Source organism: Dipodomys spectabilis, unplaced genomic scaffold (assembly GCF_019054845.1).
Source record: "Dipodomys spectabilis isolate Male_0828 unplaced genomic scaffold, ASM1905484v1 ptg000096l, whole genome shotgun sequence".
In the NCBI taxonomy this organism is placed as follows: Eukaryota; Metazoa; Chordata; class Mammalia; order Rodentia; family Heteromyidae; genus Dipodomys; species Dipodomys spectabilis.
In genome coordinates this window covers 14,724,504-14,748,672 of record NW_024870773.1, presented here as the reverse complement: position 1 = coordinate 14,748,672, position 24,169 = coordinate 14,724,504, and the positions used below count along the sequence as shown (strand labels likewise).

The 24,169-nt window shown below is 42.2% G+C and overlaps 1 protein-coding gene across 1 annotated transcript in view; it reads right to left on the bottom strand.

The window, feature by feature from the left end:
- Rsu1 (Ras suppressor protein 1) overlaps positions 1-24,169 on the bottom strand; it is a 171,226-nt gene that overhangs the window by 135,766 nt on the left and 11,291 nt on the right. The window contains exon 3 of the mRNA XM_042686296.1: positions 19,558-19,608. Coding sequence (XP_042542230.1) covers positions 19,558-19,608 — 51 coding nt within the window. The remainder of the gene's footprint in view (positions 1-19,557; positions 19,609-24,169) is intronic.

Genomic DNA, 24,169 nt, shown 5'->3' with positions numbered 1-24,169 from the left:
TGCTTGTGATCCTAACTATTCAGGAGGCTGAGATCTGAGGATTATGGTTTGAAGACAGTATAAGCAAGAAAGTTAATTTCCAATTAACTCCCTCAAAAGCTAGGAATGGAGCTGTAGCTCAAGTGGTGGTAGAGCACTAACCCTGAGCAAAAAAATAACCTCAAAGACAGCACCCAGGTTCTGAGTTCAAGCCCCAGAACCAGCACTAAAAAAAAAAATGGAGTAGGCTTTCAAAATCTGTAGTTCCAAATGCATAGATTCAACCAACTCTGGGTCAAAAATAGCTGAGATAAATGCATGCCATACTGAATATTACATATTTGTTCTTGTCAGTATTTCCTAAATGATGCAATATGACATCTACGTAATGTTTACATAGTGTTGGATATTACAAGTAATGTATAGATGGTTTAGATTATAATATGCATAATTTCTACGTAAATACTGTGCCATTTTTAGTGCCTATCATTGAACTTTGGTATCTGAGTAACTCCTGGAATTAAACTTCCCCTCCCGAGGATAGTGAGAGACAGACAACTGTCCAGAGCTAAAAGTTGGCAGCAGGAAGACTTTGAAACAGACTGTTATTTCCTTATTCGGTCTTTCTACAACTTTCTGTAGGCGTCAAGGAGTTCGTGCGTGGCTAAGTGAACCCTAATGAGGAGACTGCGCAGGTCACGGAGGAAAGCACTTGCACAGACACTGAGTCTAGCACAAGTGTGCTGTGCCTCACATCAGCACAGGTGGCATGTACCTCCCCACCCCCAACCCTCCTTTCCTTCATCCCCAGATGGCTGGGATAGCCAGCCAGCCTGCCTGCTGCCAATCCAGCCTGAAGGCACAGTCAGGAACCCCTGTGCACACCTACGAAGGGAATTCAAATTGTACATCTAAAATGTCAACCCAGTTGATAGACCCCAGGCACACAGGACAAGGGAAGAGGACAGTCTATGCTTTGCGACAGTTTCAAACCCTCATTTGTGTGGTGTGATGGATCATCTAAGTTATTGAGGGCCTGATTCCTTCTAGCAGGAAGACTTAGCAGAAAGACTTTCATTGGAAGGAAGGAGTGTGAAGAACATCAAATCAGTCTGGACTAAGACCCATGGCAGGGGACAGTGCTCCAGGGACTGGGTCTTGTATTAGTTCTGGAAGTAGCTGTTCCTAGAACAGCCTGTTTTCATGGAATAGTCTAGGCAGCTGAGAATTACCTCCAAGATTGATTCTAGTACTAATACAAATGTATTTGAATCTGAATTGCATAATGTGGCCGCAAAAGCATATTCAAAGTATTCACACTTTGGTGCAAATAAATGATGCTCACTTCACATTAAAAACAAAACAAAACACTCAAGACAATGAATAAGGATGTGCTAGTGCATGCCTGTAATCACTGTCACTCAGTAGGCAGAAACAGGGAGATCATGGTTCAAAGTCCGCAAAAGCATGAGATCTTATCTTAAAAATAAGTCAGCCATTGTGGTAGTAGGAGGATCACATTCCAAAACTATCCAGGCAACAGGAGACTATCTAAAGTGAAAACTAAAAGCAAAAGTACTAGGAGCAGGGCTCAAGTAGTATAACATTTGAGTTCAATCCCAGGACTACTGAGAGAGATAGATTTTATCTTCAGGATCAGCTGTTTCTTCCCCAGACCATACAGTGGCAAAATGCTGCTACCTGACAGCCAACCCTTACTTCCTGTCCACCTTCCTGCTACCATTAAACTTCCTCTCACTGCGGTGATCTGATTAGTTCAAAGAGCAATGAAGAAAGTTAGTGAGACCAGGAGAAAATGATGATCTCAATTTAGCCACAAACCAAGAATAATGTGGCCAGAATTACTGCCGCCTCCCCAAACTTACTCTGCCAATGCAATTAAATGCTGCTCTAAAGGTATCGCTTTTTTTTTTGACAGGATGAGAGATTATTTCACTCTCCTTGTTAAATCAGCCCAATTTAAACCCACAAATTATGCTAAATGTGATTTAGGACTCCGTTTTGTGTTCCCAAACAATCACCTCACACTCAATGTGCCAAACCTCTCCCAGCCTTTTGGTATATACATGTGATATTTTGTTTTGTTTTGAGACTCCATTCAAGCTAGAAGAGAGGAAATAAACAAAGTCAAAAATAAACACACAAACAAGCTAATCTGCTTTCTGAACTACAGATATTTCTGTCTCTCAGGCATAATGAAAATAAAAAGAAGTCAACATTCAAATCTGTCTTCCAGCCAACGTTAGAAAATGTTTATCATGTAAACAGCACCATACAGTTCACAGGCACCACAGCAGAACTCAGGACAGGGTATTGTTTAAAAAAGGGAGCTGCCAAGGTTAAATGGCTCGTGCCTGTAATCCCAACTACTCAGGAGGCTGAGATTAGAGAAGTGAGATTTGAAGCCAGCCCAGGAAGAGAAGAGAGACTCCATCTCCAAAAAAACCAGCAAAAAGCCAGGCTAGAGGCGTGGCTCAAGTGGCAGTGTGCCAACTAGGAGCAAGAAGGTTGTAAGAGCAAGAGACACTTAGTTCAAGCCTGAGTACTGGCATAAAAAAAAGGAAGGAAGTCACCAAAGAAGAGTATTAGGGCCCAGACAGAAAAGCTCTAGTGCTTGGGACATAAATTAATCTCAGCAGAACCATAAGAAGGTAATACCAAGTAGATAATACACAGATTGGAATGGCCACAACATAGGCACATTGGCTGAAATAATCTTAACTACTATTAAAAGCTGGCTGCAGTTTTTAAGGAATACTTAATGTGTTATTGTTATTATAAAGGTGATGGACAGAGGGGTTACAGTCACATAGATCAGGTAAAGAGTATATTTCTCTTTGGACAGGGTCAGTCCTGGTTTTTCTCTCCCATCCCCATGCACAAGTTGTGTGGTTCATTTTTAACATAGTGTCTAGTGAGCATTTCCCCCAGTCAAAATACTTTGCTGGAATTTTCCAAAATATCTTCATGACACCTTAAGAAGAAGAAGCACTTTCAAATAACTAAGCAATAAGCATTGTTACGCTTGTTATTAAGACTCTTGCTGGCTGGGAATGTGACTTAGTGGTAGAGTGCTTGCTTAGCATGCATGAGGCGCTGGGTTTGACTCCTCAGTACCACATGAACAGGAAAAGCCAGAAGTGGCACTGTGGCTCAAGTGGTAGAGTGCTAGCCTTGAACAAAAGAAACTCAGAGACAGCAGACCCTCTGTTCAAGCCCCAGGACTGGCAAGAAAAACAAAAACAAAAACAAAAAACAAAAATGAAATGTCCTTTATCCATCAGTCTGATCTGTGACTCCCAGCTGAAGCCACAGAAGAAATGGAGGTACAGTGTGGCGCCTGACACTAGATGCCCCAGCCTGACCCTTACAGGGCTGACCCATCTTGGCTCCAACCATGTATTTGCTGTGAATTTCCCTATTCAACTCACAACTTCTCTAAGCTTCCATTTGTTCAAGGGTAAGACGAGAGGGCTGGGTTGCAGCCATGTCTGAATTCTCTTCCAACTAGTTTTAACGTTTTTATGATTTTAAGAAGGGATGGGTTGTAGAAAATCGATGACAATGGATTTAGAGAACGCAACAATGGGGCCCCAATTAGCATGCTCAGTCAAGTAGAACTTCGCTTTGTGACAAAAAATTCAGTATCATCCGCTGTTTCACCAGTGACGGTTCTTTACAATTTGAAACTTCAGTTGCTGGATTTGGGAGGAAATGTTCTAATTATGCCCAGGCCCTCTTGGTCCTCTGAATGCCGCATTCTGCTCCGCAGGGTCCCATCACACATCTGGGGATCCGCTCGGCCCAGGGCTTCTGCTTCACACAAAGCAACACAACGCAATAATCTCAACCTAAGAGTTTCACCCATATACTGAGAACAGGTATACGCTACCTAGGGATGTGTGATCAGTATGCCTCCCAAGAGTAGGCTTTACAAGTTGTGGAAACAGCCCAGATGCCCTTCAATAGATGAGTGGATCCAAATCAATGTGGTACCTATACACCATGGAATTTTATACAGCCATTAGAAAGAATAATGTGATGGCATTTGCAGGGAAATGGATAGACCTAGAGCAGACCATGTTATATGAGATAAGCCAAGCTCAGAGAGGCAAAATGGCATGTGTTTTCTCTCATACGTGGCAGCTAGATCTAATATACATCAGGACATAATAAATGATAAAGGACTCTAGGCATTCACACATAACAGACCCAAGGAGGATGCTCTTAGGAGAGGAACACAAAGGCACAATGCCTATGCGCATCTGGAAATGAACTCCAAGAAATGGAAAGAGATTTTTTGTTGTTGTTGTTTTTATTTTCTTTGCTGTTTGTCTTGTTTATTTGTTTACATGTCTTTGGGAGAGTAAGGGGAGGGAAATGGAGGGACAAAGGCTGAACAAACATAGCAGTGGTACTCACTAGACACTATGTTGAAAATGAACAACTTATGGATGGGGATGGGAGGGAAAAACTGAGGGAGAGCAAGGGAAGGGTGACACTGTACAAAAAGAAATGTACTCTTTACCTGATTTATGTAACTGTAACTCCTGTGTAGATCACCTTCATAATAACAATAAGAAAAAAATTTAATAGCTAAAAAAAGAAACGCTCCAAAAATAAAAAAAAAACTATTTTTTTAAAGAGTAGGCTTTACACAACTATCTAGCAACAAGCAAACTACCCCAAACAAAGAAGTGGAATCAACTATTACAGTAACAGGAATTCTACTTGTGGAGGTCTCTTCTATGATATATAATGAATAAGCCAACCAGCATTTACTCCTAAAGCATTTTAGGAGTTGATCCATACATTAACACATTACTCAACACAGTGCTCAAGAGCTTGTCTATCCAGGGGTATTGGCTACTTTTATGTAGCTGCTTACATCAAGATTGATCAGGATTAAATAACATTAATAACTCCGTTGTTTGTTCACCTTGCTACACTTGAAGAGCTCCATGCAGCTAGTTACCATACTTAACATGGGTCACTGTAGAGTGTTCTATTAGACAGCACTGCTCTAAAACTGGCTCTCCAAATATAGGTTCCATCAGGCATCCCACAGGGCTCAGAAACACACAGGTGAGGACAGCCTAGAGCTTCCCATTGTGTCAGCCTGTTGTGGGGCCTGAGAACCTGCATTCCCCACCAGCTTTCAGAAGAGAGCCTGGAATTGAACTCAGGACATCTCAAATGTTAGGCAAGTGCCCATAATGCTGGAGCCCTGCCCTCAAGCCCTTTCGTTTGTATTTTGCTTTTGAAATAGAGTCTTGCTGCCTTTTTGCTCAGCATGGCCTCAAACTCTCAGCTCCTCTTGTCTCCACCTCCGAAACAGCTGGAATTACAGGTATGTCCCACCATGTCCACCTCTAGAAAATTCTAATTCACTAATGATAACAACATCATGAATTCAATGAATTCTCCTAGGTAACAGATACTTAAGACAGCTTTTGATGTAAAGTACCAAGTTCCCAGTTGGACCCAAGAATTAGCTAAAAGCAGGAGAAGGCTTGACTTCCCACCCACCATTTTGTGTATGTATGTGACTTGCCCTGTGCCAATCTCTCCTGCAGTCACTCTGCAGCCATCTTGGGATTGAGGAAGGACCAGACCCTCGGTCAGGTGTCAAAAAGTCTCAGCATATGTAGCAAGGCCCTTCTTAACCAAGACTGAGTCAATGGGCTGTCCCACCACAGCCATCTAACATGCCTGTGATCAGGACTATGCATTTATCCCCAGCTTCCCCCACTGATCCTCTTTGTCTATTTAAACCTATAGCTCATGTCTATATCCAGAAGATGGCCAAAGTACAATCTTCCCATGGCTGCTGGAGCCCCCAAGTTAAATCTCTCCCTCCTTTGCCCTTGACCATGTCTCTTTATTTATTTGGCATAAAGGGGCAAGTGGCTGGTCCTGACACAGAAAACTGCTGGAGATTGAGCCTGGGATCTAAAACTCCAGCTTCACTTACACAATACTGATATATGAGTTTAAATAACCAATATTATCCCAGTTAAGATTTCCTACTGAGCCTAGAGATTAGAGCTTAAAAAAAGAAAAAAAAATGGTAAGCAGCTAATCCAGCTCAGATCATACTATTTCTAGTCTGCTTCGACTTCTCCACGAAACTTGTGGAAGGAAGCTGGCACTGGGTGGAACAGACAACCTTCAAGGGTAGGAAAGCCCAGAATCCTTAAGATCACTGAATTCAGTTGCTCAATGGCACACACCCACGAGAAAGTATGGTCACTTGTGGAATTTTCACTTGCTCTCCTTTGGCCTACTGAAATACTGAGGCCTGGCCTCTAGTGTTGGGTGGTAGTAACAGAACAGGCAGACTGGCTTGGATGGAGCCAATCCAGCAGCTTTTTGAGCAAGACCATCCTAGTTTCCAGGGCAGAGAAACTAAACTGTGAAGAGTGACAGGCTCCAGGAACAGCAGGCACCCTGCAGAACATACGGACTGCAGCTCCGCCGGGGTGCAGCCCACGGAAGGGCCAGGGGAGGGTCATGCATTGGTCTTTAGAGCCATATGTTTAGCATCTCAGCCAGGTCCCCTGCAGCTCCAGAAGGCAGGAGTAGACGTTGCCCATGTTCACACCCACAACACCAGGAAGCCAGAGCGCATGTGGGTCTCTGATAGCAGCACACTCATGAAATCAGAGGCCACCTCTCCCCGCCACCTCCACCAAATGTGGGGGTGGTGTGAGTTACACTCAGCACAACTAATTTTGTAGAAGTACAGAAAGTTGTCTTGAGCTCTGTCTGGCAATTGCTGGGTGAGAGGACAAAAGGCAGGGGACTTAGTGCCTGTGCTTCTTTGAAAAATCAGGAGATTCATGGTTCTCCTTCCTAAGAACCAATGATGGAGTGTGATTTCCCACTGGAGTAAGAAGAGGAAACCCTGGAGCAGATACATTATGGAAGCCAAAGGCAGGTAGGGAGGGGTAAACCAGCAGGTGGCACTGTGGTGAACACAGTCCCATGATGCAATGGTGCATGCTGTCACCTGATGTCCTTTTCCCAAAAGCAGAAGGGCCACCTGGCCTTGGGCCAAACTGTCCCCAACAATATCACACAGGAGTCACAGCCAACTGCTTCCAAGATCCTGCCATATTTATATTAGAAAACATATTTATGCCACAACAAGTGAAGATGCCTTATGTTTTTATACAACACACTTACACTTCATTGTATTTTACACACTCCCCCCCCCCCGCAAAGAAAAAAGAATAGTACCAAACACTGTTTTTAGGAATACTATTACATCAAAGTTTCTAGAAATATACCTAACACACACACATAAAAGTGAGTGACATCACTCATTAATCAGATAGTGTGAGGCAAACACTCATCCAAGAGAAAATGGGGGAAATCAAACACTGCTCTGCCCCCAGTGTTTGACAAATAGAATCACAGATAACCACTTTCTCTCTGGCCTGAAAAGTAGCCAAATGGACAGAAATATGGGGCTTTCCTGGTCAAATAGAAATCTCATGCCTTGAAACCCTTAGCTCCAGTAGCTAGAAAACACCAGACTATTCACCCCCAAGTTGTTGTGATGTCTAGACTAATTATATACATGCCAATTCCTTCAGCAAATTGGGAATCATAGTTTTCAATAACATTTTAATGATTCTATTTTTTTAAGGAACTTTACACTTGAGTGGTAATAATTATGCTCTTTAGAATTTTACATGCAGAAAAGGTCATTTGTCCTAATAGTGATTAATTATTTTTGTTTTCTGGCCAAAAATACAAGGTAGATAATGAACTAATTATATGTTGCAGTAAGAAGTTGAAGTTCAAAAGTATACTAATCATAACTGGCTTTACAGATTTTTATGGGAGAACCCCCCAAACAGCTATTAAAACTGTGAATTACAGTAGTTATAGGCTATTTTAAAACATCAAGTTTATGAAACACTGAAGCAAATTCTCATTTAACAGGTTCTACATGTTCCTCAAGGTAAAAATAAAAATCACAAACTATCTAAGCACCCACCTCAATAAAGGCCAACATCCTCCAAACGCCATTAGACCTACAAATAACAAGTCATGCTAGCTTAGGTTAATCAACAGTGAGGACTAAGCACCCATGCCCGAATGTCAAGTGTCTACTAAGTACCCATGTGGGTACTTGTGTGCTGTGCCCTCTCGTGGGTCTCCTTAGTAATGTCTTAGTAAACAAAAATATCTTGGACATAATCACCATAAAAAGAAAAAGAAAATGGTCCCATTCTCTCAGCAGCAGCAATGTGAATAATCAATTATACAAAAATTAGGGGGAAAGGTACCAATAAGCAAAAACAAATACGAAGAACAGTTTTTATAATTTAAAGCTAATCAAGCAAAAAAAAAAAAATGGCCTTGAGTTCTTAAAAAACATCTACGTGTACCAAGCACTAGTGGCTCACGCCTGTAATCCTAGCTACTCAGAAGGATGAGATCTGAGGATTGTGGTTCAAAACAGCCCAGGCAGGAAAATCCCCATGAGACTCTGATCTCCAATTAAATGCTCAAAAACCAAAAGTGACACTGTGGTTCAAGTCTTAAGCATAAAGAAATTCAGGGATAGCATCTAGGTCCTGAATTCAAGCCCCAGGACCTGCAAAAAAAAAAGTCTATGTGTCACCAAATAAATCTAAAAGGCTGATATGCATGATTTCTTCTTTGGAAATGAAAATTAGTCAATATCCAAGTTTTGTGTTAACTTGAGAGAATAAAGGAATTATCCATGAGCTCTTGAGGACATTTATAAACCCTGGGTTCTTACAGGAACACACTGCTTTCCAAATTACATTCCCTTTCTGACACGTCTCAATGCTATACATCAATAGATAGTCTTATTAACTTGGGAGCAAGGCCAGAGGAGAGAAAAGGAAAAGCCATCCCCTGGCCTGGGGAGGAACTAACTCTAGAAGCTCTGCCAGGAGTCGCACCAAAGTAGTTCGTGAGAAGTGGGAGGGGAAAGCAATGCACAAGATCTTCAGTCAGTGGAAAAGCCAAGAGTGGAGCTACAAAAGGACCGAAGCTACTCAGCCTCTTCAAAATGTGTGCTGTGGACTGGGCACTGGTGGTTCACGACTGTAATCCTAGCTACTCAGGAGGCTGAGATCTGAGGACTGTTGTTCAAAGTGAGCCTGGGCAGGGAAGTCCGTGAGATTCATATCTCCAAGTAACCAACTGGAGATAACCAACTGGTACTCCAATTAAGTACCAACTGCCCCCCTCAAAAAAAAAAATCCCCGTAAGTGAAGATATGCTACAAGTACTAGAACACTAGCTTTGAGCAAAAGAAGCTCAGGGGCTCCTAGGACCCCAGACCCTGGGTTCAAGCCCCAGAACTAATACCAAAAAAAAAAGTGTGCTATTTGATAATATATAATCCATAATGTGGCATATGAACATATACTATGTATACTAAATCCACACGTACTGCAGATCCTATATAATATAGACACATAAAATATGATTATTACTTATATAACTGTGTCAGGCGCTGGTGGCTCACGCCTGTAATCCTAGCTATTCAGGAGGCTGAGATCTGAGGATCATGGTTCAAAGCCAGCCTGGGCAGGGAAGTTCATGAGACTCTTATCTCCAATTAACCACCAGAAGACCGGAAGTGGCACTGTGGCTCAAGTGGTAGAGCACTCCCCTTGAAATGAAGAGCTGAGGGACAGAGCCCAGGCCCAGAATTCAAGCCCCACAACCGACCAAAAAAACAAAAACACAATGCTTATATAACTGTAACTAAGAACTCCTTGGGTGGAGGCCACCATGGTTTGTAGCTCTTCCTGTCTGACCATATGCTGAGCTGCCCAGAAAAGGCTTGATTACATGAAGAAGAAGGAGAAGAAGGGGGAGACACTGGGTATCCTTGCTCTAACTATAACAACTCCGCCTTCTCCCCTTGTCAGTTCACCCCAATCTTCTCCTTGAGCAGGTAAAACCGAGAGCCAGAGAAACGTGTGGTCCAGGGAGCATGAAATCTGCTTGTCTGAGACAGTTTATCTGCATACACACATCATGTGGGAAGCAACTTGGACAACAGCTGGGCAGAAGTTCAGAACTACACAAAGCCCAGAACCTTCTAGTTCTGGTACTGCAATACATTAGGTCTAAAACCCAAACTTCATGTGGAATAAAGTCTGATAAATGTGAGCTCTTTCCTCCCCTTCATTTCATATTGAAGTGATGTATCTGTGGGGGGTGCTCCTTAACAATCCAAAGGCCATGAGCATGCCTTCTGTTTTACTTTGCACTCACAGGGCTGGTTGGTTCGTTACTGAGCTAGGGTTTCCTGGAGAAGATGGAAGTCATCGAAGCTTTCTGATGGCTGGACAGGATTTGGAGAGAGGGGTGAGAATTTCTGATGAGAAAATAATCAGGTAAGTAGAGCAAAGAATACATAGGTCAGGTAATAAGCTAAAGAAACAGGGAAATAGACAAATAGAGTTCAGGTTGAAAACAGCAGAAAATGAGGTCAGTAAGTTTGTTAGCTTGTAGTCAGTTCTAGTGGTTTCTAAGCTAGGTGACAAAGAGAAAGAAAAATAGCAATGAGAAAAGGATTCTCAAGGATTTTATTGGAGCTAAAAATGCATATACATATGCATGCATTTCATTTAAAACTCTAGATTATAAGATTACAAATCCTTATGTAAAGACAGAAATCTAGGCCAATGGATGAGGTGACACATATAAACATTTTGAAAAGCCAACAAACATAAGTTTCACTTTGTGTTCAAAAGGATCTTTTCACCAATAGCTTATACCCATAATCCTAGCTATTCTGGAGGCTGAGATTTGAGGATCACACTTCAAAGTCTAGCCCAGGCAGAAAAGTCTATAAGATTCTTATGCCTAATTAACCAGCAAAAAGCCAGAAGTAGTGGTAGGAGTGCTAGCCTTGAGCACAAAAGCCAAGCAAGAGCCCTAGCCCTCTAGCTCATGCCCCAGTACTAGCACATGCATACATGCATGCACACATGCACACATGCATGCACACACACACACACACACACACACCAAGGGGAGAAAAAAGAATGTTATACCCCAGTACAGTACTTACATGTACACATACACACACATACGCACATGTGTAAATTATTTATAAAACAGAAAGCCAACTAAATATTTATATACAGTCATGAGCCACGGAACATCTCAATGGACAGTGGACTGCCCACAGGAGAATGAAGAGTAATCACACAGGTTATAATGGTGTGATGACTACACAGTCCAATGACATCAAGGCCATTGAGACATCCTAGAAAAAGCCATCACTTGTGTTGTGCGTGCTGAGTCCAGTCAGATAAAAATTTAGCACATGCTACACAACATTTGATAGCAATAATGAAGAACTACTGGTTCATACACCCGATCCACTACACATTTCACAGCTGTTATCCACTCCTACTTATCCACAAAGAAGTGTATGATAAACAGCAGCAACTGCACAGATATTCTATTTACCTGGTCCGTGACCGCATCATTATTTTTCTGCTACTTAGTTTAATCTTGCATTGTTTAGTTCCTATGTCCATAGGAACGTTAGGCTAGATCATATTCACATCATGTGTGGCTATGAAGTTCTTTGACAGAAATTCAATTGTTAAAAAAAGAAAAGAAAGAAAAGCCTTTTCAAGATCAGTCCCCCAATGGGAAGTGACAGGGTCACCTGTTCTGTCTCATTTCCTCCTTAGTCTACAACCATTCTCAAGTTGTCATGATTTATGTTGTTCTATCAAAAAAAATAGGTTGTGGGAGGATTAACAATGCTACACTTGAGCCAGCTTCTTCTGGGATAGAGTGGACTTCAGGAAAGGGAAGTCTAGAATTAAGTTCTGTGTTGGTTGGCGGGGTGAGCGGTGTCCTGACTCAAGGTGAGACATTCTGGGATCAAGCTTGTCCCACGAAGGGCCCAATGACTTTGATGTAAACAGGGGCTGAGCCCTGGGCCAAGGTATTGTCCCCTCCTCCCCTCCCCCCCAGCCCACGTGTCTCTTTCTTAAAGCCAAAACGAACAGCACACTCCCAACTGCAGGCCATTTTTCAAGGAGACTTGATGACTGAGACCAACAGATAGAGATTAGTTAATTAATAGCTGTCAGACTCAAAAATAGTATGTGCATACTTTTTCAACTCCGATCTTTCAAACAAGGGCCCAGTAACAAACTGATAAATGTGCACTAATTTAAAAAATAAGCTATTGATCAAAGCACCTCTGTGTTGTAAATATACCTGTGCTGGGTTAAAATGCAAACGGTAAGCTGTTTTGATATTGTCACAAGATAAATTCATGACACGGAGACAATTTATTTTGCATATTTCCCCTCATAGTTTAATTTCATACAAGCCCGGCATGAGAACTTTTGCATACGGGATGACAAATCATCTAGGAAAGAGAAAATAACCAGACACTTAGGAACAGCAAGGTCTTGGAAGAGCATTGAAGGTCATTCAGATAAAGGGGGGCTGTTGATTTTTCTCGTTCACCCCAACGATCTACTCTTTGCAGGGAAGGGTTTTACCTTATCACATGTTAAAAACTCTGCTTGATTTTCTTCATTAGATCTGCATATTTTGACAATGTAACATTTTCAGGTTTCCCATACTTAGTTCCTTCATAATAAGAATAATAGTAGCTGACAAATATGCATAAAATTTAGAAGTATTGTCTTAACTTCCCTATGCACGTAGAATGTTATCATCGGTAAAAAAACACTTTTGAAATCATTAAAGGAAGCATCCTAGCATTTTGTTGTTTACTATAATTTCAAATTCATCAGTAAACTGTATACCTAACAGGTTAGCTTTATTTTTTTCTTTTGCTGGTCCTAGGGCTTGAACTCTGGATGGGTAGAGCTGTCCCTAAGCTCCTTTTGCTCAAGACCAGTGCTCTACTTCTTAAACCACAGCTCTACTTTGGGCTTTTGTTTGTTTGTTTGTTTTGGTAGTTAAGACTTTGGACTTTCCTGCTCAGGCTGGCTTTGTATTGCAATCCTCTGAGCTCAGCCTCCTCAGTAGCTAGGATTACAGTCATGAGCCAACAGTGTCCCAGCTAGGAAATAAGTTTTTAAAAACTCATGCCCGTTGCTGTAAAACTTAGGATTACAATTACCATATCATCTATTAAATGATAAGACAGAGCTCGCTAAGAAACTACAGACACTACTGGCAATGTCTCAGGACATCATTTGTGACCGTGAAAATTTCTACCTGCTAGTTAAACATTCTACATGACAACTAAAAGTTCAAACATAAACCAATGTCTGTGGCTTACATCTATAATTCTAGCAACTCAGGAAACTGAGATGTAAGAATCCCAGTTCAAAGCCAACCCAGGTAGAAAAGTCTATGAATAGACTCTTATCTCTAGTTCACTAGCAAAAAGCAACAAGTGAAGTTGTGGCTCGAGTGGTAGAACATAGGCTTTGAGGGGGCAGGGAAAAGCTAAAGGACAGTGCTCCACCCCTGAGTTCAAGCCCCAGTACTGAAACCCACAGCAGGAAAACAGTTCAAAGCAGAAAACACAACTATTTCCTTCACAGATCCATATTCAGAGAAGGGTTCCATAAGTGGGTAGCCAGCTGTTCAATGACTACACAGAGAAAAAAAAGATAGATCTCTTGTATCTTCTGCTCAAAATGTTGAGTGCTATGGCCAATGCCTATAATCTTAGAAAGATGAGATCTGAGGACTGAGGTACAAAGCAGGCAGTAAAGTCCATGAAACTCTTATCTCTAATTATGTACCAAAAAGCCAGAGTGGTAGAGAAGCAGCCTTGAGCAAAAAAGCTCACCCAGGCCCTGAGTTCAAACCCCAAACATGCACCCCCCCAAAAAAAAACCAAAAACAAAAACAAAACAAAAAATGATGAGTGCTTACCTTTTATTATGCAGAAAATAAAATTGCTATTCTATCATTTACGCTGCTGGCAGAATTAGTATGCAACAATATTTTCAAAACTTAGGAAAAGCTTTATGATGAACAATGAATGGCCAGCGGCTGTTTCAGCACCATGCAGAATTCAACCCTAGGCAAAATTCTGCTCCCTAGGCAATTACATTAGTGGTACAGTATAAGAAGCAACATAAATATGTGGAAATTTTTATAGTTTTTTTAAATTAACATTTGATTATGTACCTATATATGTTAAACTCCCTCCTACCAGTGAAGAAAATCTCATATATACTCAATTTTTTAAAAATACCAGGTTGGGGGCAGGGGAGTGTAGATGTAGAGGTGGGAGGGAAGGGATGGAAGGGGAAAAACAAAGGAGGAGGCAACAATGCTTGATAAGAAATGTACTCATGACCTTGCTCATGTAATTGTAACCCCTCTGTACAGTATTTTCACAATTAAAAAAAGGAAAAAAATACCATAGAAGTTCATCTCTTCCAATTTAGGAAGATATTGGGAAAAGAAGAAATATTTCTCATGCAAGGAAGCAGTCACAGTAATCACCCAAAACCAAAAACCAATGATGATGAGAATCAAAAAACAAAGCAACACATCTCTTTCTCTACAGAGCCATCACAAATGTGATGAAAAAGCATACTTTGTAAATGGCCATGGAAATATCACCCTATGGTAGATGGCCAAGCCAAAGAACAGGTACAAAGAATTTCCTGACAACACAAGGTTGGTTTTTAATCTTTACATATAAGACCCACAGTAAAGAAGGGGGGGAAAAAATGTGTCTCAACTATGACCTCTAGTGGACAAGTCATATAACTGTTGTCTCCAAAAATTTTTTCAAATGAAAACAAAACTAGGATACCCAAACCTAATAAAAACCTAAAGATGAGATTAAGGAGCTCAATGAAAAAGACATACAGCTAACCCTGACTTGCTAACCCTGACTTGAAAGGATTCAACCATGGGAAAGAGCTTTGGAAAGGGCAGGGCAGGGGGAACACAGGAATCGTCTTGTTTATGTTCAACATGCTTTGGGTACTTCTGTGGGGAAAGGAAGATAGGTTTCCTAACTTCAAGAAGCTTGTCATTGCTTATGGGTGGAACTTAGTAAGTAATTTCAATATGTAAAGCTAGTTTTCAGTGAAAGAGAAACAGACCAGCGAGCAGCGAGATCCAAAAAGGTAAGAGGAAGAAGGAAAATTCAGTGGGACAAGTCAGCCAGGAAGTTTGCTGCATAGGGAAAAGAACCCCTTAGTGGTCCTGAGCCGGCTTTCCCTAGCTGAAGGGGCTCTGGGGGACCCTTCCACCGTCCCAACACACCCCAGCTCAACTGTGATCACACAGACAAGGGGGATATCAAGACAGGACCCCATGTTACCCTGGGACACCCACATTCCAACACAGGGGACATGACCCCATGGGGAATAAGACACACCAAGTCTGGAGGCCTCTCTTCACCTCAGCCGTGTCCCTTCTCTCCCCTTCTCTGATGCCTTTCTCTTCAAGCAGGCACAGCAGTTCAGGCAATGGCTGGAAGAGTCACTGTGCCCCCAGCAACAGGCATCGAACCCAAGGAAGAAACTGCTGGCTGTCAAACTTTGGCTATGGATGGGGTCAGTAGTAGAGAGTTGCCTGGTTTTGCTCCCGGCACTGCTAACAAGAGAACGGTGGGAGAAGAGGTGCAGGAGAGAGGAGGGAGGTTAGAGAGGGAAGGAGGGGAAGAAGAAAGAAGGAGGAAGAAGAGGGGGAGGAAGGGGAGGAGGAAGAGAAGGAAGGAAAAAGAGAAGGGAAGGAGGGAAGAGCGGGAGGCAGACAGAGGTGGGAGGGAGGTGAACTTTTCTTTTGAACTTTGTTTTGAAAACACCTTTTGGGGGCTCCAGCCCACACCTTTCCTATCAGCAGCAAGATCTGGGGAAAGGACCCAGGCCTGGGAAAAGAACAGACTTTGCCAACACCCAATCCTGTGTCACCGCCCCAAGCACGCTTCTCACTGCAATACTGGTGAGGCTCTCCCAGTAACAGCCTTGACAATTCCGACATATTTTGATGTACATCAAAGAGATTATGAAGAGTATCTGCTCACAGGAGTGGGGCTGTGGCTCAGATAGGCAGAGGGTTTGTCAAGTATGCACAAAGCCCTGGGTTCAAACCCCAGCACTGATAAACATGAAAGCAGTGCTTTAGAAAGAGAAAATAAGTAGAGCTGGGCAATGGTGGCTCACGCCTATAATCCTAGCTACTCAGGAGGCTGAGATATAAGGATCATGGTTCAAAGCCAGCCTGGGCAGGAAAGTCTGTGAGACTCTTATCTCCAATAAACCACCAGAAAACTGGAAGCGGCGTTGTGGCTCAAATGGTAGAGTGCTTGCCATGAGCTGAAGAGCTCAGGGACAGCACCTAGGCCCAGAGTTCAAGCCCCATGACCGATTAAAACAAAACAAAACAAAAAACAAAAAAACAAATAGAGACTCAGACTTACATAAAAATAGGAAGACTGCCAGGTGGAATGGCTCACACCTATAATCCCAGTTACTAAGAGAGTCAGAGACCAAGAGGATCACAGAGTCCAGCCTCAGTATAAGTTCCAAAGATCCCATCTCAAAAAAACAACAAAAACAATGACCAAAAAAAAAAAAAATGAGCGGGGCACCCAGTGACTCATACCTTTATTCCTAGCAACTCAGGAGGCTGAGATCTGAGGATCACGATTCAAAGCCAGCTCGGGCAGGAAAGTCCATGAGACTCTTATTCCAATAAACCACTAGAAAACTGGAAGTGGCGCTGTGGCTCAAGTGGTAGAGTGCTTGCTTTGAGGTGAAGAGCACAGGGACAGCGCCCAAGCCCAGAGTTCAAGCCCCACGACTCACAAAAAAAAAATGAACTGGTTATGGTGTTCTACTCCTGTCAGGTCAGCTACACAAGAAACATAGACTAGCAGTCTAGGCCAGGCTAGGCCAAAACACTAGCTGACCCTCATCTAAAAGGACGAGGCTCAAGTAGTATTGGCAAGTGAGAGGCTCTGAGCAGCACCAAAAAACAAAACGAAATAAAAATGTTCAATGGAATCTCAGGATCATCCAGGCCTCAGGTGCTTCTTCCTCCTGGCTTCACCTGTACTACCAGGAGCTGACCTTGGAAGCCAAAGACATCAAGGTCAAATCAATCAGCAGGAAAGGGGACTTGAGCCCAGTGCTGCACAGATCAGATGCTCCTTAGGATGTTGACGCTAGCAAGTCCCAGCTTGCTTACGGAAGCTAGTCATTCATCCCATAAACAGGCAACGGGAAATGTCAGAGGAGAGTGTAATTGGCCTAACAAGAGAAAAACACAAATACTTCCGCAAGATACAGGCTGAGATGAGGGGTTTGTCTTTGAAGTCCCAGTGGTTTTAATGTAGTTCTGTCAGCCAGTCCCTATTAAAACCCCACGCAAGTGAAAGACACTGATTAGAATAAAAAGTGACAGGAGGGTGTGCTCCGCCACTTACATTTAATGCATATTTATAGTCTCATCAAATGGACATATTTACTATAAACACTCGAAAAAGAAAACCATAGCAAAGTCATTCATTTAAATGCCAGAAAAATAGGAAAAGATGCTAATTTGACCTTCATGTCAGTGACACTTCATCCAGCTTGAAACAGAATTTACAAAGACAATTAATTAGCGTTTACTGGATTAGGTCAACAGCATCTCAAATAAACTGGAAAAAATAAAATAAAATAAATAACAAAGCAAAACTAAAAAAAAAAAATCAAGGAGGGGGAAAAAATAGGAAGTCCAAATTCTTTCCCAGCCAGCCCCTTTAACAGCCAACATACTTGAACTTATTTCTGCCTTTTCAAAAGTATCTGATATTACAGGGCTGGAGAAAGACACTGACCTATTGATTTTCTGAAATTTGTATCTTTGCAGATGCGTAAAAAGAAATGAATGACAAGTATCTGCAAACACACACACACACACACCCAAGACCAGATAGATCAATGAATGCTGTAATAGGAACAAAGCAGTGTTGGCGTTTGTGCTAAATTAATTGTAAGTGGTTTTGGTTCCCTAAAAGATACAGATGATCTAACACTGGAAGAGCTGAGCAACCAAGCAAGGCTTTTATAAACTGGGTAACGGAGATGGTCAGGGATTTCTGTGTGAAAAGTCTTGGGGAATTTAGAGATCCTACCATCCACTCTTCAAAACGAATGTGAATTGCCTGGGAGCCAGAATCAGGGTCTGTGGAAGGAGCAGTAGAACTAGCAATGCATTACTTGTGAGCAGCGGTCACACAAAACTTGGGGGATGGAGGGGGGCCCTCACTTTCAGCTTTCATGGCTCTACTTCTTAAATGGGACAATTGTTTCCCCCTGTCTTTTTCAGCCAACAAGTACTGGGCTAAACATGAACTCATCTGCCTGTTCCCCGTACCTGAGGGGCATCATTCACTGCCAGTTCCTAATTCTCCGTAATCCACAGCTCGGTGACATCTCTCCGAGCTATCTGTAATGCACATGCTCGTGCACACGCACACGCATAAATTCATTCACAACACGACATTCTACTCGCTGTCATTGGACTCAGAAAGCTCCCGAACAAATTCTTGCCACGTGATTAGAAAAATCATTCAAGTCTGCAGGAAATATGGCAAGCAGCACGGAAATGACAGTCAATTAGGAGGGAGAAAGCAGAGAGGGTCGCTGTCATTAAAATCTTTAAAGCCTGTGCCCCAAGAATCAAAGGGCCCATCATTCACATAAGATATTAAAACAGAAATTAATTCTACTTCATATTGACCAGAACAAAACTCTGCTGATGTCTGAGAAAAATATTTTTGGAAGACGATGAGGGAGGAAGACCAGTCTAAGAGTTTGAGAAATGCAATTGAAAGTGCATGCAATTTATATAATAGTGTGGTATTTTTTCCCTTATCAAGTAGGGAAGAAATGAATATTCAACACTTAATTCTTCCCCTCTGGAGAATGAAATATAACAGTTCATATATATATATATATATAAACTTTTCCCTCTGTTTTTGTTTACTTTTACAAAGTGCTTTACTCCAAATATTAACTGTGATCACCTCTGTACTGCAGGATCATGACATATTTAATCTCCTCTTACTTATTTTTTATAATAAGCATGTTATTTGTAAAGGTAATACGACTATTACATGAAAATACCTACTCCTTTAAAAATGAAAGAATGTGTTTTGCTTTTGAGATGAAAGTCTCACTCTGTTGCCTAGGCTACTTTCCAATTCCTGGGCTCAAGTGATCCCCCTGCCTCAGCCTCCAGAGAAGCAGGAGTAATAGATGTGTGCCACCACACCCAGCTCCGTATTGCTTGAAAAGTTTTTGTCATGAAATGCTAACCAAATTCCCAGACAGTTCTAGTCTGCCTAGCACTTACCATCCCTGACTACAACTATTTTCTCTCTTAAGTTTATACACAGGATAGAAAAGAATTGTCCAAGTAAAACCAAGTACAAAATACACATCTTCTTTGTTATCACCTAACTAAACTTCTAAGTTCCCCCAAATAGTCATTTGTCTCTTTACAGGAAACAGCAACAGAAACTACCATTAAATGACCTAAAAGTGAGACACTAGGGAAACGAGAATAAAGTTAACTTACTTGTTAATTTGTTGTGGCTGAGGACCAGTTGCGTGATATGAGACAGGGTGACTGTAAAAAGAAAAATAAAAGAGAAATAAAATCACAGTCAGAAAATGTGTCTAAGTTATGCTTAACCCCTTCCCTCCACCAGGTAACTTGTTACAAGGATTTTTCACAAATTGAAGTGTTCTTGCTGAACACAGTCGCTCACCTAACACGTATCTGCTAAATGTTCTGCTTAATGAACAAGGAGTCAAGCAATTAATGGTGCAATCAGCACAGCCAGGTAGAGCTAATGAGATCTATGTCACGAGATCAAACTTAACAAGGGCCAGTTAACTTTGCTTGGCAACCTGATCCTCTGGCCTAACCTGGCCATCCATCTCAATAATGTACCACTCAGAAGAACCAGCCAAGAGTGCAGAGAAGCAGAGAGGCCTTGTCCAGGATTAAAAACCATTGCATCAAAACAGGATCATCATCTCACAGAAGGCCAGCAGGCTGCGGGCTCTGTGACCCATGTCTAGCCTTCACCACCATCTGCACCCCATCAGACGGCCCAAGCGAACCCCTCCAGAACCTCCTCAGCACAGACACGGGTTCAAGTTGCACAGCGCTGATCTGAAATGCAGATGGCGATGGGTTTCCAACGTGTATTATAAAAATTTCATCTGCTCAACAAGATGGCATTTGCTAGAGAATGGGGTTGTTCGCCCCCTCTTAACTATAACGGATGAAAATATACCCAGATAAATTTGAAAAAGAAAAAGAAAACTGTGACTTGTCTTCTTTCACTAAATTCTAAAACTTCTCCGCGATTAGCCACCAGGCTTTTCAGCTGCTGGCCGATTCTCTTCCCCTTGAAAACTACTGAGAATTAGGGGGAAAACAGGATGGAGATTTTGAAGCTATGCCAATAGCTTGTTCCTCACTAAACTTTGAATGTCCTCAACTCTGAATGTGCTCCATGGTTCCCCAACTAGCATACTCTTGTATGCTAGTTGTGGCAAGGCTGACTTTTATTATCATTATTATTACTATTATCATTATCATTATGATTATTATTACACCTGTGCCTGATAGAAAAATCAAACATTTCCCAAATACGCTTTGCATATATTCCTGCTGGACGACAATGGTCTAAACCACTTCTCAGGTGGGGAAAGATCCGGAATATAAATGAACAACACAGACCAATGCAGCAGCCATGTTGCTGTTGAGAAATCATGCTTCATTCATTTGTATGGCTCTGCTGTTTGCTCTTTTAGTCCAGGGTCATAAGCCCTTGGTGTTTATACTGATGCTCTCAAAGTGAGCCTCATGGGGCCAATGGAGGTCCATGCAGCCTAGCATCTGAGTCCTGTGGCCATACCACCACTGTTTCTAAGCACACCCTTGCTGGCCAACGTCTGGTACTCAAGTGTATCTTGTATGTTTTCCATATGTTTTCCAGGGATCAGTGATTTCTCCAAGAGGCTCTGGGGCCTTTCTATAGGAGAGGACTAAAAGACCCTTAACGTGCCCATAGTTATGGGGAGGTAGGTCGCTACTCTCAGCCTATCACAGTGGCTAGAGGTAAAGCGCTCTCTCTCTGTCTCACACACACACACACACACACACACACACACACACACACACACACACACACTTTATACCTGTAGTGATTTCACTATTTCCTTACATTATTAAAAACTATGAGTTCATCCCCAATATATCCCATTTCTGTACATCACAGGACTCCTCCTCATTTTCTCCCTCCACATCTGTAATTCCCATTGCGGACTGGAAGAACTCTGATTTCCATTATTTTTTTAATGGATTCACTCTTTAATTAAAACCCCTACGCACAAATACACAGAACAGTTACCTTACGGGGAGATCCGCTCCTATCACAGGGCTCTGTGTTCATGCTCAACTCCCCTGGAAGTCCAGTACTCATTCCTAGTACAAGTGGGCTACCCCTGCACCCACCCCAGGATCGGCCTGCTTATACTGTCCAGAGATACACAGATTGCTAGCCCACATCTGGATCCAGGGTCTAGTTGGGTCATGTGACTAAGCAAGTACAAAAGGCACTGCTAGGCATTTCTGCCCAGGTCCTGCTAGAACCAAGAATCCTCAGACACATCCTTTGGCTCATCATCTGGAGACATAAGGGCCCCGTGCACATAACAAGCAGTCCCAAGAGTCTCTGGGCTTTCTTTTCTCTTGTTGAGCCAGGTCTTGTGCCTTTATTAAATCCTGAGAGATCTGGAAAATCTGTGACCCCTTCCAATGAGGGGCCCAGTGTATTACTATAGCTAGGACATGCTCTTTTCTTGCCCAGATACCCTCCTCGCTCTGCCCAGATGCTGATCACTGACTTATGCCAGCCTCCACTGAATGTCCCAAATGCCTAGGCTCAGAATTCCCTGCCTAGAGGTGACGGGGGGGGGGGGGGCCCTCATCTACTTTCTTATTCTGATAGTTACATGCTTCCTTTCCTGTCCCACTTAATGGCTTTAGGATGGATTGGTGTGTACACACACACACACACACAATAGAATTTTATCCACTAGAATTGTATCATTTGCAAAGAAATGGAAGGACATGGAAAAGAGAGACAAAGGATACATGTGTCTTCTGTGTGGAAGGCAGAAATTATAAATGTGTACATAAACACTTTGGGGTTGTGTACAAGCATACACAAATGTGTTCTCCCAAATATGGTATGCTCAGGGGAGAACTCATGCTGTGTAGTTCCTTAGAAAGGCTAACTTTCAGAACAACAAAATGAGTATTGGGAAACAGGTTCTCTAAAGATGGGAAGTAGGGCCGCGGGGAGGGGGTAGACAAAGAGAGATAGTGGGGGAGAATACAGTCCTAATAGTTAATGAAATCCTATGAGATGAAGGAAATTGAGGGGAGAGGTAAGGTTGGAAGGGGTGGAGGAGAATGATAAAAAGTGTGAGATAGTCATCCAGATGCCTTATATTCATAAACTACTCCTTTGTACAACAATAAGACAAATATAATTTAATTGTTTAAAAAAAAAAAAAAACATGACAGCAACTTCTTACATCATGCTTAAGATGGTAGACGCTACAGAAAACCTCACACATTTTTATGGGTAAGGGTGAGGACTTTCTTGTCCACTAAATAAAGGAAGGATTCCTCTATCTCTGAGGTATATAATCTGGCACGAAACCTTCAAGAAACCTTGAAATGCTCCTGCATATCCAGCAAGATGAATTGGACATCGAGATGAATCTGTTCGGATTACGGTCAGCTTCCTGGAGAGCAAAGTGACAATTACCCCAAGGATGTAGCTCGATGACAGGGTGCCTGCCTTGTATGCACAAGTCCCTGGGTTCCAGCCCAAGTGCCACAAGAAACAAACAGCCAGGATTATGGCAAAGCTAGGCTTTCTCCTGAATGGATGAATTCAATGTAGAGTCTCCTCCCATCTTGTTCCTCACTCCTACCTTTTAGGGACTCAAATATGTCTCTCCAAATTCACATGTTGAAGCACTAACCCCCAGGGATTTTTCTCTTATTGTGACCTCCTGGTCTGTCATATTTCTGTTCAAGCAACCCAACCGATGAAGACATACCCCATGGTCCAAAGTGATTGCCCAGCGCTAACCATCATGCGATACTTCCCTTAGGAAAACAAAAAGGAAAAAAGTGGTTTTTTTATTTTGTTGTTGCTGGGGTTTTTTTTTTTTCTTTTAAGGATAACTCCAAGAAGTTACAAACGGGATTTCCACTTACAAGCAATTAATCAAAATTCAAAAGTACAGGAATGCCTAATTACAAGGGAGGGGAGGTGGTGTGCTGTGGGAAATGTGGTCTCTTCCAGGCAATCATGGGCCCCACAAAAATTAAGAGTTCTGTTGTCAAGAAAGATGGGACAAACTTGCAGATAATTAACAGTCTTTCATACTGGAATTTTCCAAAGATATAGCAAGTAACTAATTAGAAAGGAAAAAAAAAACAACTGTTACGCTCTCCTCAATGAAAAGCCAAGTTCACAGTGACAGATTTAATGAGGGAAATTCATTCTTGTCAATCAGCCCACTGTGTCTGACCCACAAACACTTAGCAGGAGAGAAAGTAACAAGGTTGAAAAGTTGGTGTTTTCTTGAATAGTTTGATTGTTGCTTTACCTGACCACACCAGTAGAAAGGTTTTTCTGTTTGTTTGCTTCTCTGTTTTGTCTTGTTTTGGCGGGTCTCAGGGCTTGAACTCTGGGTCTGTGTGCTGTCCCTTTTGTACTCAAAGCCAGTCTCCCCCACTTGAGCCATAGCTCCACTTCCAGTTTTTTGGTGATTTATTGGAGATAAGGAGTCTCATGGACTTTCCCTGCCTAGGCTAGCTTCAAAACATGATCCACAAATCTCAGCCTCCTGAGTAGCTAGAATTATAGGCAAGAGCCACGGGCATCCGGCTGAACATGTAATTTTTCTTACTATTGTTACAGGGCTATAAGCCAAAGTAGGTTAAGATGGAGAGAAATTAGAACAGAGAAAGGGGGAAAGTTAATGAAAGAGCTTTGAAAGAAACACATATTTAGGGCAACAAAAGACTGCAGGCAATAACCACAGGGAGAGAGCAGTTAAGTTAGAAAGAAACAGGAAGAAGTCACAAA